The sequence below is a fragment of the Syngnathus scovelli genome, chromosome 13 (genome assembly GCF_024217435.2).
Source record: "Syngnathus scovelli strain Florida chromosome 13, RoL_Ssco_1.2, whole genome shotgun sequence".
Classification (NCBI taxonomy): Eukaryota; Metazoa; Chordata; class Actinopteri; order Syngnathiformes; family Syngnathidae; genus Syngnathus; species Syngnathus scovelli.
In genome coordinates, this window is record NC_090859.1 from 10783692 (window position 1) to 10797011 (window position 13320).

General features: G+C 45.6%; 2 protein-coding genes across 6 annotated transcripts in view; one reads left to right on the top strand and one right to left on the bottom strand.

Moving 5' to 3' along the window:
- Positions 1-7508, top strand: part of bmpr1bb (bone morphogenetic protein receptor, type IBb) — a 29253-nt gene extending 21745 nt beyond the window's left edge. For both annotated transcript variants that reach the window (XM_049738073.2, XM_068652695.1), the window contains 7 exons: positions 5475-5571; positions 5644-5788; positions 5926-6118; positions 6241-6538; positions 6622-6797; positions 6863-6993; positions 7123-7508. In XM_049738073.2, the coding sequence (XP_049594030.1) occupies positions 5475-5571; positions 5644-5788; positions 5926-6118; positions 6241-6538; positions 6622-6797; positions 6863-6993; positions 7123-7248 (1166 nt within the window). In that variant the 3' untranslated portion in view covers positions 7249-7508. The remainder of the gene's footprint in view (positions 1-5474; positions 5572-5643; positions 5789-5925; positions 6119-6240; positions 6539-6621; positions 6798-6862; positions 6994-7122) is intronic.
- A 10-nt stretch (positions 7509-7518) lies between these two features.
- unc5cb (unc-5 netrin receptor Cb) overlaps positions 7519-13320 on the bottom strand; it is a 123598-nt gene continuing 117796 nt past the window's right edge. For all 4 annotated transcript variants that reach the window (XM_049738055.1, XM_049738054.1, XM_049738053.1 and 1 more), the window contains 7 exons: positions 12197-12284; positions 11944-12115; positions 9724-9957; positions 9413-9562; positions 9126-9290; positions 8845-9023; positions 7519-8464 (listed from right to left, as the gene is read on the bottom strand). In XM_049738055.1, coding sequence (XP_049594012.1) covers positions 8305-8464; positions 8845-9023; positions 9126-9290; positions 9413-9562; positions 9724-9957; positions 11944-12115; positions 12197-12284 — 1148 coding nt within the window. In that variant the 3' untranslated portion in view covers positions 7519-8304. The remainder of the gene's footprint in view (positions 8465-8844; positions 9024-9125; positions 9291-9412; positions 9563-9723; positions 9958-11943; positions 12116-12196; positions 12285-13320) is intronic.

Sequence of the window (13320 nt, forward strand, 5' to 3'; positions counted from 1 at the left end):
TTTTTGGAAAAAAAAAAACTACCATTAAATGGTAGTTTAAAAAAAAACTACCATTAAACTACATTAAACTACCGTGTATGGTAGTTTTTTTATTTTTTTTTTGAAAAAAAAAAAACTACCATTAAATGGTAGTTTAAAAAAAAACTACCATTAAATGGTAGTTTAAAAAAAAAAAAAAAAAAAAAAAAAAAAAAAAAAAAAAAGAGCTCTAACCCTAACCCTAGCTCTAACTCTAGCTCTAACCCTAACCCTCGCTCTAACTCTAACCCTAACCCTAAGCCTAGCTCTAACTCTAACCTCGCACTAACCCTAGCCCTAACCCTAGCTCAAACCCTAACCCTAGCTCTAACCCTAACCCTAGCTCTAACCCTAGCTCTAACTCTAACCCTAACCCTACCGCTAACCCTAGCTCAAACCCTAACCCTAACTCTAACCCTAACCCTCGCACTAACTCTAACCCTAGCTCTAACTCTAACCCTAACCCTACCGCTAACCCTAGCCCTAACCCTAACCCTAGCTCTAACCCTAAACCAAGCTCTAACCCTAACCCTAACCCTACCGCTAACCCTAGCTCAAACCCTAACCCTAGCTCTAACCCTAACTCTAACCCTAACCCTAACCCTCGCACTAACTCTAACCCTAGCTCTAACTCTAACCCTGACCCTACCTCTAACCCTACCTCTAACCCTAACCCTCGCTCTAACTCTAACCCTAACTCTAACCCTAACCCTCGCTCTAACTCTAACCCTAACTCTAACCCTAACCCTCGCACTAACTCTAACCCTAGCTCTAACTCTAACCCTAACCCTACCGCTAACCCTAGCTCAAACCCTAACCCTAGCTCTAACCCTAAACCAAGCTCTAACCCTAACCCTAGCTCTAACCCTAACCCTCGCTCTAACTCTAACCCTAACTCTAACCCTAACCCTAAGCCTAGCTCTAACCCTACCTCTAACCCTACCTCTAACCCTAACCCTCGCTCTAACTCTAACCCTAACCCTAGCTCTAACCCTAACCCTAGCTCTAACCCTAACCCTAGCTCTAACTCTAACCCTAACCCTACCGCTAACCCTAGCTCAAACCCTAACTCTAACCCTAACCCTCGCACTAACTCTAACCCTAGCTCTAACCCTAACCCTACCGCTAACCCTAGCCCTAACCCTAACCCTAGCTCTAACCCTAAACCAAGCTCTAACCCTAACCCTACCGCTAACCCTAGCTCAAACCCTAACCCTAGCTCTAACCCTAACTCTAACCCTAACCCTAACCCTCGCACTAACTCTAACCCTAGCTCTAACTCTAACCCTAACCCTACCTCTAACCCTACCTCTAACCCTAACCCTCGCTCTAACTCTAACCCTACCTCTAACCCTAACCCTCGCTCTAACTCTAACCCTAACCCTAGCTCTAACCCTAACCCTAGCTCTAACCCTAACCCTAGCTCTAACTCTAACCCTAACCCTACCGCTAACCCTAGCTCAAACCCTAACTCTAACCCTAACCCTCGCACTAACTCTAACCCTAGCTCTAACTCTAACCCTACCGCTAACCCTAGCCCTAACCCTAGCTCTAACCCTAAACCAAGCTCTAACCCTAACCCTACCGCTAACCCTAGCTCAAACCCTAACCCTAGCTCTAACTCTAACCCTAACCCTCGCACTAACTCTAACCCTAGCTCTAACTCTAACCCTAACCCTACCTCTAACCCTACCTCTAACCCTAACCCTCGCTCTAACTCTAACCCTAACCCTAGCTCTAGCTCTAACCCTAGCCTTAACCCTAGCTCTAACCCTAGCCCTAACCCCAACCCCAACCCTAACCCTAATCCTAGCTCTAACCCTAACCCTAACTCTAACCCTAACCCTCGCACTAACTCTAACCCTAGCTCTAACCCTAACCCTAGCCTTAACCCTAGCTCTAACCCTAGCCCTAACGCCAACCCTAACCCTAACCCTAATCCTAGGTCTAACCCTAGCTCTAACCCTAACCCTAGCTCTAACTCTAACCCTAACCCTACCGCTAACCCTAGCTCAAACCCTAACCCTAGCTCTAACCCTAAACCAAGCTCTAACCCTAACCCTAGCTCTAACCCTAACCCTCGCTCTAACTCTAACCCTAAACCTAGCTCTAACCCTACCTCTAACCCTACCTCTAACCCTACCTCTAACCCTAACCCTCGCTCTAACTCTAACCCTAACCCTAGCTCTAACTCTAACCCTAACCCTAGCTCTAACCCTAGCCTTAACTCTAACCCTAGCCCTAACCCCAACCCTAACCCTAGCCCTAACCCCAACCCTAACCCTAGCTCTAACCCTAACCCTAGCTCTAACCCTAACCCTAGCCCTAACTCTAACCCTAACCCTACCGCTAACCCTAGCTCAAACCCTAACCCTAACCCTAACCCTCGCACTAACTAACCCTAGCTCTAACCCTACCGCTAACCCTAGCTCAAACCCTAACCCTAGCTCTAACCCTAAACCAAGCTCTAACCCTAACCCTCGCTCTAACCCTAACCCTCGCTCTAACTCTAACCCTAACCCTACCTCTAACTCTAACCCTACCTCTAACCCTAACCCTCGCACTAACTCTAACCCTAGCTCTAACCCTACCGCTAACCCTAGCTCAAACTCTAACCCTAGCTCTAACCCTAAACCAAGCTCTAACCCTAACCCTCGCTCTAACTCTAACCCTAACCCTACCTCTAACTTTAACCCTAACCCTACCTCTAACCCTAACCCTCGCACTAACTCTAACCCTAGCTCTAACCCTACCGCTAACCCTAGCTCAAACCCTAACCCTAGCTCTAACCCTAAACCAAGCTCTAACCCTAACCCTCGCTCTAACCCTAACTCTACCTCTAACTCCAACCCTACCTCTAACCCTACCGCTAACCCTAGCTCAAACCCTAACCCTAACCCTAACCCTAGCTCTAACTCTAACTCTCGCACTAACTCTAACCCTAGCTCTAACCCTAAACCAAGCTCTAACCCTAACCCTCGCTCTAACCCTAACCCTCGCTCTAACTCTAACCCTAGCTCTAACCCTACCTCTAACTCTAACCCTAGCTCTAACCCTAACCCTAGCTCTAACCCTAACACTAACTCTGAGATTCGAACCTGGGTCGCTGGGGTGAAAGCCCAGAGCACTAACCACTACCCTATGGAAGCCCTGCTCTCAGTTCATGGAACATGTATGGTTTTATGGTTACACAAGCAACTGTGTTGCAAATTTTCTATGATAAAATTTATTGGGTCCCACTGAGATTCGAACCTGGGTCGCTGGCGTGAAAGCCCATATCACTAACCACTACCCTATGAAAGCCTTGCTCTCAATGCATGGGACATGTATGGTTTTATGGTTACACGAGCACCTGTGTTGCAAATTTTCTATGCTAAAATTTTTGGGATCCCACTGAGATTCGAACCTGGGTCGCTGGGGTGCAAGCCCAGAGCACTAACCACTACCCTATGGAAGCCTTGCTCTCAATGCATGGGACATGTATGGTTTTATGGTTAGACGAGCACCTGTGTTGCAAATTTTCAATGATAAAATTTGTTGGACCCCACTGAGATTCGAACCTGGGTCGCTGGGTCGCAAGCCCAGAGCACTAATCACTACCCTATGGAACCCATGCTCTCAGTGTATGGAACATGTATGGTTTTATGGAGCAGCTCACAAGCGACTAGCTGAAGACTCCACAGCAGATGTCATCACAACACATTGTGTACACGAACATCTAGCAAAGTACAATTTAAAATGACACTTTCGAAGTACCCAAAGTTAAACTTACAAAAGAAAACCCATAACAAATAAAACTTACACAAGAAGAGCCCTAACGTGGCACTTGACAGCTGTCAGTGTCAAATGCAAAATGTAAACAAGGACCATGTGAAAATTAGGTCAATGCAATCTCCGGTTAGAATATGTTATTTTGTAGGTATTAACAAGCAGAATAGTTTTAAATTAGTCACAATTATTTAGGCAGATTATTATGGGATATTTTGGTACACTACACGAGGTAAAAAAATAAATAAATAAGAAAGTGTAGCGAACGATTCTTTTGAACAAATATTTTGAGTGAACCGATTCTAAAGATTCAGTTTTGAGAACTGGAATTCACATCACTAGTACAAAACAGTGCAAGCAATTGTAAACTGCCGGTCGAAATAGCCGACTGGTTAGTGACTCGGCCTCTTGCTCAGCAAGAGCTTGGTTCGATCCCAGGTGCGAGGAAATGCCGTTGTTGTGCAATTAACCCTTTATTTATTTATTCTCTTTTTTATTTTTAACCTCGTGTAGTGTACCTACTCATATTGTCATATAAAGCGGTTAACCAAATGTCTGATTTTTATGTTTTAATTGGCGAATATAAAAACAAGGAATAAGACGCCAGACAAGTTTTAACATAAATGTAAATTAATAAATAAAAGCAAATTTCAAACCAGCAATCTAATGTGAAATTGCAGTAGATATATTGGATAACAATATTTAGGCGTATATAGGTATACACGTTATTTAAAAACGACTATAAGTGTTATACTACGATACAAGTGTTTACCAGCTCAGTGGCCTAAGAGGAGAGTGTCCGCCCTGAGATTGGGAGGTTGTGGGTTCAAACCCCTGCCGAGTCATACCAGTGACTATAACAATGGTACCCATTTCTTCCCTGCTTGGCACTCAGTGTAAGGGGTTGAAATGGGGCCCCCCCCCGCTGCTCACGATCATTAGGACTTTTGGCACTCAGTGGGTGTCCAAGTCCAGTCCTCAAGGGCCGCATTCCTCCATGTTTTCCGAGTTTCCCTCGTTAAACACACCTGATTCAAATGATCAGTTCATCCTCACGTTCTGCAGGAGCCTGATCATTGAATCAGGTGTGTTTAACGAGGGAAACTTGGAAAACATGGAGGAACGTGGCCCTCGAGGACTGGACTTGGACACCCGAATGAAAAGGACAGCCGCTCCCCGGGGCCTACTTCGGTTTCTTGACTGGAGACGGATGTGAGATGTCTGTCAGTCCATCTGTTAGGCCCTTGCGCACGGCCACGCATATGCACATGTTTTTCCCACTAGCACACTTGCGCTTCACTTTGTTGCACTATTTTGGAAGGAAATGACAGCAGAGGTGTTGTTTGAGTTTATTGCTGCAGCCTTGACCGACTGTCAGAAAAAAATACCAATGATTGAATTGTTAGCAGAGTTTGTTGGTTGTGAGCTGAATTACAGTGTTAGGGTTGTGATTTTTTTTTAAAAATATAATTCCCATATTGGCTCTTATTACCAGTGTGTGAGGACAGGATCATGAGCGGCTGAAAGTTTAGAGCCCCCGAGCTGCTTCTGGAGACATGTCAGCGTGACATGTGATCTTTGGGATTCAGGAAGGGGATGCGATCGATCTGCACAAACTCAAACTCAGTCCTGTGGGGGGGATATTTGGGAAATGTTCTCAAGACTCTAAATCACATTTATTTTTTTAGAATATGTGGACAGTGGTGCCCATTACTTGGCTCTCCTCATCTCCATCACAGTCTGCAGCGTATTTATCGTCATTGTCTTCATCATCTGCTGCGTCAGGTAATACTCAACTCCATTTTGTCTTTTCTTTTTTCCTGTTCAGTATCTGTACTATTTCCTACACGTGTTTAGATACAAGCGACAGGAGTCCGAGCCGCGCTACAGCATCAACTTGGAACAGGACGACTCTTACGTCCCTCCAGGGGAGTCACTCAAGGACCACATTGAACATTCCCACAGCGTTGGCTCTGGTTCGGGGTCAGGGCTCCCCCTACTGGTGAGATACAATCACTGCACCCTGTACAGGAAACCTATCATCACTGATGAACATTGTGGCCTCCTCTGTGAGCCAATGATGGCCCCCCGAGAGAAATTATGTGACCTTTTCTGGATGTTTTTGTGCGGCGTCACCAGGTTCAGCGCACCATCGCCAAGCAGATTCAGATGGTGAAGCAAATCGGGAAGGGCCGCTACGGGGAGGTGTGGATGGGCCAGTGGAGAGGCGAGCGAGTGGCCGCCAAAGTGTTTTTCACCACAGAGGAAGAGAGCTGGTTCAGGGAGACGGAAATCTACCAGACGTTCCTCATGCGGCACGACAACATTCTGGGTGAGAGGTCGCTAGATTGATAGGTTAGAAAATTAAGAAATGTATCAAAAAAGTGATTACTGGAATTCCTGAATTCCATTGTACTCATGCATATTTTTTTTAATAAACTTTCCTACCATCAGGCTTTATCGCGGCTGACATTAAGGGCACGGGCTCGTGGACGCAACTGTACCTGATCACCGACTACCACGAAAACGGCTCGCTGTACGACTACCTCAAATGCAACACGCTGGATGCCACGGCTCTGCTCAAGCTGGCGTACTCGTCCATCTCGGGCCTTTGCCACCTGCACACCGAGATCTACGGCACGCAGGGCAAGCCGGCCATCGCCCACCGAGACCTCAAGAGCAAGAACGTCCTCGTCAAGAGGAACGGGTCGTGCTGCATCGCCGACCTCGGCCTGGCTGTTAAGTTCAACAGGTAAGTGCTCGTTTGTTGTTTTCTTGGTCTTGGATTGGCTCGAGGAAATGTTAGATATACTTATTTTATTTGTTCTCCGTCAGCAACACCAACGAGTTGGACGTGCCACCCAATCTGCGGGTGGGCACCAAACGCTACATGCCCCCCGAGGTGCTAGATGAGACCTTGAACAGGACCCACTTCCAGTCCTTTATCATGGCCGACATGTACAGCTTTGGCCTCATCGTGTGGGAGATGGCGCGACGCTGCGTCTCCGGAGGTAACAGTCATTGGATTGAATGCATTTGATCTGATATTAATTGTTGGTGTATGTGATGTGCAAAGGCATCGTGGAGGACTACCAGCTTCCCTATTACGACCTGGTGACCTCTGACCCCTCCTATGACGATATGAGGAATGTGGTCTGCATCAAACAACAAAGACCAGCGTTGGCCAACCGCTGGGCCACTGATGAGGTATTTATACACTCTGATAAAGTCTGTGATAAGCAACAAAACAGAATATTAGACAATTAGAAAAGCATGCTAGCTCTCATTAGCAAGAAACAGAGATACATCATTTATGTGTGAATTTTCCTTCTCCAGTGTTTACATCAGATGACAAAAGTGATGTCGGAATGCTGGTCGCACAAGCCGGCGTCTCGCCTCACTGCTTTGCGGGTAAAGAAGACACTCGGCAGGATGTTGGAGTCTCAGGATATCAAGCCGTGACGTGCACACAGAAGAAAGAACTACTAAGACCCATTGGACAAGGGTGAGAGTTTACCTTACCTTTGTGTTGGGCTCACTGTGCTTTCTGTGAAAGCTTAGTGGCTCTCAAGGGGAGCTGAGCCACAGAGCAGTATTTGTACGTGCAGTCTTTTGTACTGTTAATTTGGTGTAGCCTAAAAACACAATGTTCAGTGACCTCAGTAAGATCATTGTTTATGGATAAATATCACTTGAATTAAATTAATTGCAAAACAATACAACTGCAGTGTGTGATTTTTGTCAGTGTTGCATATAAATATAATTTATTATTAGTCTCAAAAATTACATTTCTTACACTTTATACAATTGCTTTACCGGATGAGAGTGGCACGCCGGATAAGGATCCACGCTTGTACATAACACACGCTAGCATCACGAAGCCGCACGACAAATTAATAAGATAAAAAAAAAACAAAAAAAACTGCTATCCCCACAAGGACCTGTAATACATGGGAAAAGAAAGTTTGCATAGACTGCTTTACAAAAAAATGCATTCACAAATATTACTAATGTTGGTGCGACAATCATTCATTTGAATTGCATTCTCACTTTCTAAAGTGAGCCTTGCACATGTGTCAATTATTTGGCAAAAAGCAACTGTACTGTTTACATTTGGTCCTAGAAAAATAGATTTTTTTTGGGACATAATTACTTCTCCTTAGCATCTCCTTTATCACAACGTACAAACAATCATAAGAAAAAAATCCACATTATCAACCCTCTTTTGCCAAATGGTGGGATGAAAGACGGCAAACAATAATTATAGAAAACCGCCAAAAGTAGTGTAAGACGACACTGGCGCTCATTTCAAAAACAAAAGCATACATGGGATTATCATTATTCATATTAAATACTACACTATCACAGAACATGAGTCCGTTTACCTCGTTGCCATGGAAACCATACACCGAGATGCTTCCTCCTCAACATCCGTCGCGGGATTGTGAATAAGTGGAGGCCTGTTTCCATGACGACGGGTGCCATAAATAACACGAAGGAGCGAGCGCCTTGATGACATCAGTGCTCGTTGGCGGCGGGGAGGAGGCTGTCGTGGCGTCCCATCTCCTCCAGGACTTGGGCCAGGCGGCTGAGGTTGCCGTCGGGAAAGTGCTGCGCCTCCCACAGGTCCAGGATGACCCCCGTCGGGCTGGACTTGGTGGCAAAGTAGTTCAGATACCTGAACATGACAAGCCAAAAAAAAGAGTCATGCATGACAGACTTTCTCATTGGTTAGCGTGAAACGGACACGGCCTTTGTTCATCAAATTATTGATGTGCTGTTTCATTTTTGAACAAGAAGCGTGTCCACGTAATCAGGGTGTCATCGCTTTACAGCTGCTGCTTGAGATAAGCCATGCCGCCCCACTGTGCTGTAGACCCAGAAATGCACACGAAGGCACTTTTTGATTCAAAGCCTTTTCTCGCTTTTGGGTCATAAAATGTTCTCTTGAACATTTCACATATTTTACTTCATATGTAGCCTGGAACATAAGGTAGATTAATGTAGAGTATATATGTTATGCATAAATTATCTGTCGCACCAAAACTCTCCACGCACCTGTCGAGGTTAAGCTTGTGAGCCAGCATCCTCCAGTCGTTGCCGCGGGTCTGCGGCGCGTCCAGGCTGCCGCACAGCTTCTGGCGGATGGAGACGGGGATGCGGAAGGCGTTGGGTCCCACCAGCGTGGTGATGTTGCTGGCCGGGTCCAGCAGGGATGTGTCGATGCTTTGCGAGTCCTGCGAGGAACAGCGTGGGATGCAAATGTGGCGTCAATACAAGTGTCTATCAAACTAAAACAAAAGAAATACGTTCATGTATGTAACAAGTGTGATGCCTACCTCAGACAGCGTGGTGTCCAGCTGAAAGATCTGACCTTCCCCCTCCACTTGGCGCACACAAATTTTGCACGTCAGGTCCACAGTAGCGGTGGAGAAGCGCTCCAGCGTGAAACAGCAGTGGAGGTTCCTCTGGGAGCCGTCCCACACTTGCTGGAAACAGAGCTCCTGCAAATGATGTTCAAAATTTGATGCCAAGCTCTCAGGAGGCATTTGTCAACATACAAGCCTGGAATACTTTTTCATACATCCTCTTAGGAAAAAACACATATAAAAGATTTTGTTTGCACCTGGTACTTGGCCAGCAGCTTGCTTTTCCACAGCGTGTGAGGAATGTCGTGAATGGAAAGTCTCAGGTTGTGTGTGCTGTCGCTGAAGTTGAGCGTCTTTGGTTCGTCCAACAACTTGCCGCCCATTTGCTTCTCCATTTGGAGAACTTCCTAAAATGACACAAATACACACACATGCGCACAACATCAATTAGTGTTTCATCAAATACAACTTAGAACCTACAACCTAAGATTGAGCCTTGAGAGGACACCACTGTTGACTTATTGACATAAAAAAAGTGACTGAAACAACTATTCCTAGACCAACACACCTTAAGCGCGTCCTGCGTGTCGTCCAGGCAGTAGACCCGAATGTGGTACTCGGTGGCGGGGCACGTGAGTGGGCCGAAGATGGCCAGCTTGAGGCGCTTGGTGGTGGCCGCGCTGAGCGACTGACCCACCAGGCAGTACGTGCCCAGAGTCTCGGTCAGGATGTGGCACGCCTCGTCGTCCATCTGGACGTAGCACGGCGTGGTGAAGTTCTCCTCGCCCACCACCACCACATCCTGCCAAGTGTCAGTCACAATCAGGAGGTGAGCCCGCCCGGTGTGATTTTTCCTCTCCTGCTAGATTTAATCTAAGTAGTCAACTCCTGGCCAAGTAGCTTTTAGCTCAGCGAGACAGCAGCACAATGTTCACAATTGACATGTTGATGATGTCTATAAAAGCTGAGCATATTTAAACCTCACCCGGAGTGTCTTTTAATAAAAGAAGTGCTTATTTGTCCATGCTTTGTCTTGATCTCTCCTCTCTCTCGGTAAAATCCATGCGAGCAGCAACGCGGCATTAAATCAGACTATTACCAGAGACTGAGGAGAAATTTAAGGATTCGATTGTGAGCCGGGCCGTTTAAGCGGCGCATCAGCGGCAATCATTTGGCTCTTAAAATGTTCTGGGATGCCGAACAAGGTCGTTCATTTGAGCTGCAGGAAGAGTAAAAAAAGACACCAAAGTTCCCTTTGCTGTATGACTTCATTTTGTGTGTGTTCAACAGTGGAAACGAATTAAAAAGCAAATCATGAAAGAATATTGTAAGTATTAAGTATTACTGTAAGTATTAAATGCCAGTCTATCATTTGGATTTACAAATTGCCCCTCCCGCGGAGTGAGTCCGTTTGACAAACACACTTTTTGACAGACAATCCATTCAATTCAGCAATATTTCACGACGCCTCATCTCTCAATGGGAAGAAAAAGAGCTCATAAAGTAAAAACCTTGGCACGGCATCGAACTGTAGCATCTGCATTTCCGACAGGTCCGAGATTTGATCAATGGTTATGACTTCCTTAAGAATACTGGTTGCCTCCAAGTAATTCATCTCTGACAAAGGCGCTCCGGCGCACCCATAAACTCACACGGCGGCGACTGTATTGGCAAATGACTTGAGCACGACGCGAGACGCACTTCAATAGCAAGCTGACACAAGCAATACCGTCAATCGCGGAGGCCGGCCAGTTAGTTTATGGTCCTTTGTGCCGTACTAAAAAGTTCCAAGTCTACAGAAAATCCTTGTTTATCAGCCATAATGAAATGAATGGAAATCCAAGTACCGCCCCCTCATACTAGAGTAGGGTTTAAAGCTAGGGTTAGTGTTTCAAACATGGGTTTAAAGCTATGGTTAGGGTTTCAAAGTAGGGTTAGGGTTTCAAACTAGGGTTTCATACTAGAGTTAGGGTTTCAAACTAGGGTTTAAAGCTAGGGTTAAGGCTTCAAAGTAGGGTTTTATACTAGGGTTAGGGTTTCAAACAGGGTTTAAAGCTAAGGTTAGGGCTTCAAAGTAGGGTTTAAAGCTAGGGTTAGTGTTTCAAAGTAGGGTTTAAAGCTAGGGTTAGTGTTTCAAACATGGGTTTAAAGCTATGGTTAGGGTTTCAAACTAGGGTTAGGGCTTTAAAGTAATGTTTCATACTAGAGTTAGGGTTTCAAAGTAGGGTTTAAAGCTAGGGTTAGGGCTTCAAAGTAGGGTTTCATACTAGTGTTAGGGTTTCAAATTAGGGTTTAAAGCTCCGGTTACAGTTTCAAAGTAGGGTTTAAAGCTAGGGTTAGGGCTTCAAACATTGTCCTCTGCAAACACGCTCGTGTTTGTGTGAATGTGTCACAAAAGAAGCGCGGAGGGGATATATTCAAAACGGCATCAGCGCTGCCCTTGACAACACACCTCAGCCGCCGGCAGCAATGTTAATGACACGGCCTGCAGGCAGATGGCAAAATAAACTGCACACAAAATGGCTCCCACGCACACAAACACAAAACGATGTGTTCATAAAGGTGCAAGGACACCATTCATGCACAGGAAAGACTGATGAAAGCTATTTCATCTTTTAATTGTTCCAAAATAGGGTCAAAGTTAGCGTTATATGCTGCAGGTCAGAAAAGAGTAACTTCTCAACTGCAGATGGGGGAGGTGGCGACTTGGAAAAATATAAAATATGTCAAGCAAAATTGAAATGAAACCATTAAAGAATGCTGGACTAGACTTTGTCCTCTGCCTTACCTCCCATGTGTTCTGCGGTGACTGGCTCTTGAGCTGGATCAACCAGTCTTGTTGGCCTTCTGACACGGCGCAATGATGCATGGTGAGCACCAGGGGGCGCGTCAACAGGGCGCCCGGCGGGCCGCAGCTCACCACAGGGCTCAAAACCGCTTGCCCGTCTTCCACTGAGGGCCTGGAGAGCGAGCGACGAGGGTATGGTTAGCATTTGAGGCACTCAAAGCTTGTGTTGTGTGACTTTCTGCTTCCTTCCTACCTCAAGCTTTCCTTCCTCTGGACGGTCACGTACATTTCATACACGCGACCCTGCGGGATGGCTCCTGCTGGGATAAGCAGACTCACACCTGGAATAAAGAAAACAAAATGAAAATATTAATTGGGGTGAGTGAGGGGAGCTTAGTGGATTTTGAATTCTGTGGGTGACATTAATTCTTGGAAGTACATTTTGCAATCTGAAGAAAACGCCATAGCACCTGGGAGTCACAAATTGACAATAATGTGAAGAAAATGGAAAAGAAAGATCCTACTTGGATGTACTTGCCCATATAGGAATGTGGAAGGGATGTGACATTTCATTAGAAAATCAATGATCTCTCCCTCTCGTCATACGATTCTCATATTGCTGCTCGCAGGGTGATTTACATTTTTCCATCTCACATTGATTTCATATGATGTCTTGTCAAAAAGGTCTTTGAAAGGATTCCCTCGTGCGCGCACAAACACACACACGTCTGTGTCGGATAGCGCATTGATTTCTTCATGTCCTTGAAGTGAACTTTTCAAAAAAAAAAAGAAAAGGGGGGGGGGGGGGTGACAAGTTGGCTTCTCTTCCTGGCCGGCAAAGTAATCACAAGTCAGCCATTGGGACCTCATTGCAAGAAACTTTTCAAAGGCTTATTTTCTTTTCTTACTCACAGTTCTCCTCCACAATATTTCATTTAGGAGTTCGCAAAATTAAAAAAAATATTTTTCTCCCAAATACTGGTAATATTACAACATTAACCAAAATACATAGCCAGTTAAATGAAGAAAAAATAGATTCTGTGGACCCTAAAGCTATAATTCGTGGACCCTGAGGGGATCCGGGGGCCTCAGTTTGACTTTGGCATGCGAACTGATCAAAGTCCAAAGTCTTCCACCCTTTGTGTAACACGACAAGACGACTTTTCCAAAACACAGCTGAGAACAATTTAGCAGGAATCAAAACGAAGCGCTGAGAACTTTGAGAAACCGGAGGAGACGCTGTATCCTTTAATGTCGTAGCTCGTTTATCTGCGCCTGTCACCGTCGCCGTACCAAAAAAAAAACAGACAGCCCGTGTTTGAAGCGAGGACATGCAAGCGGCAGGAAAAGCCGCCTGCAAGCGTGCCCCTCTGATCC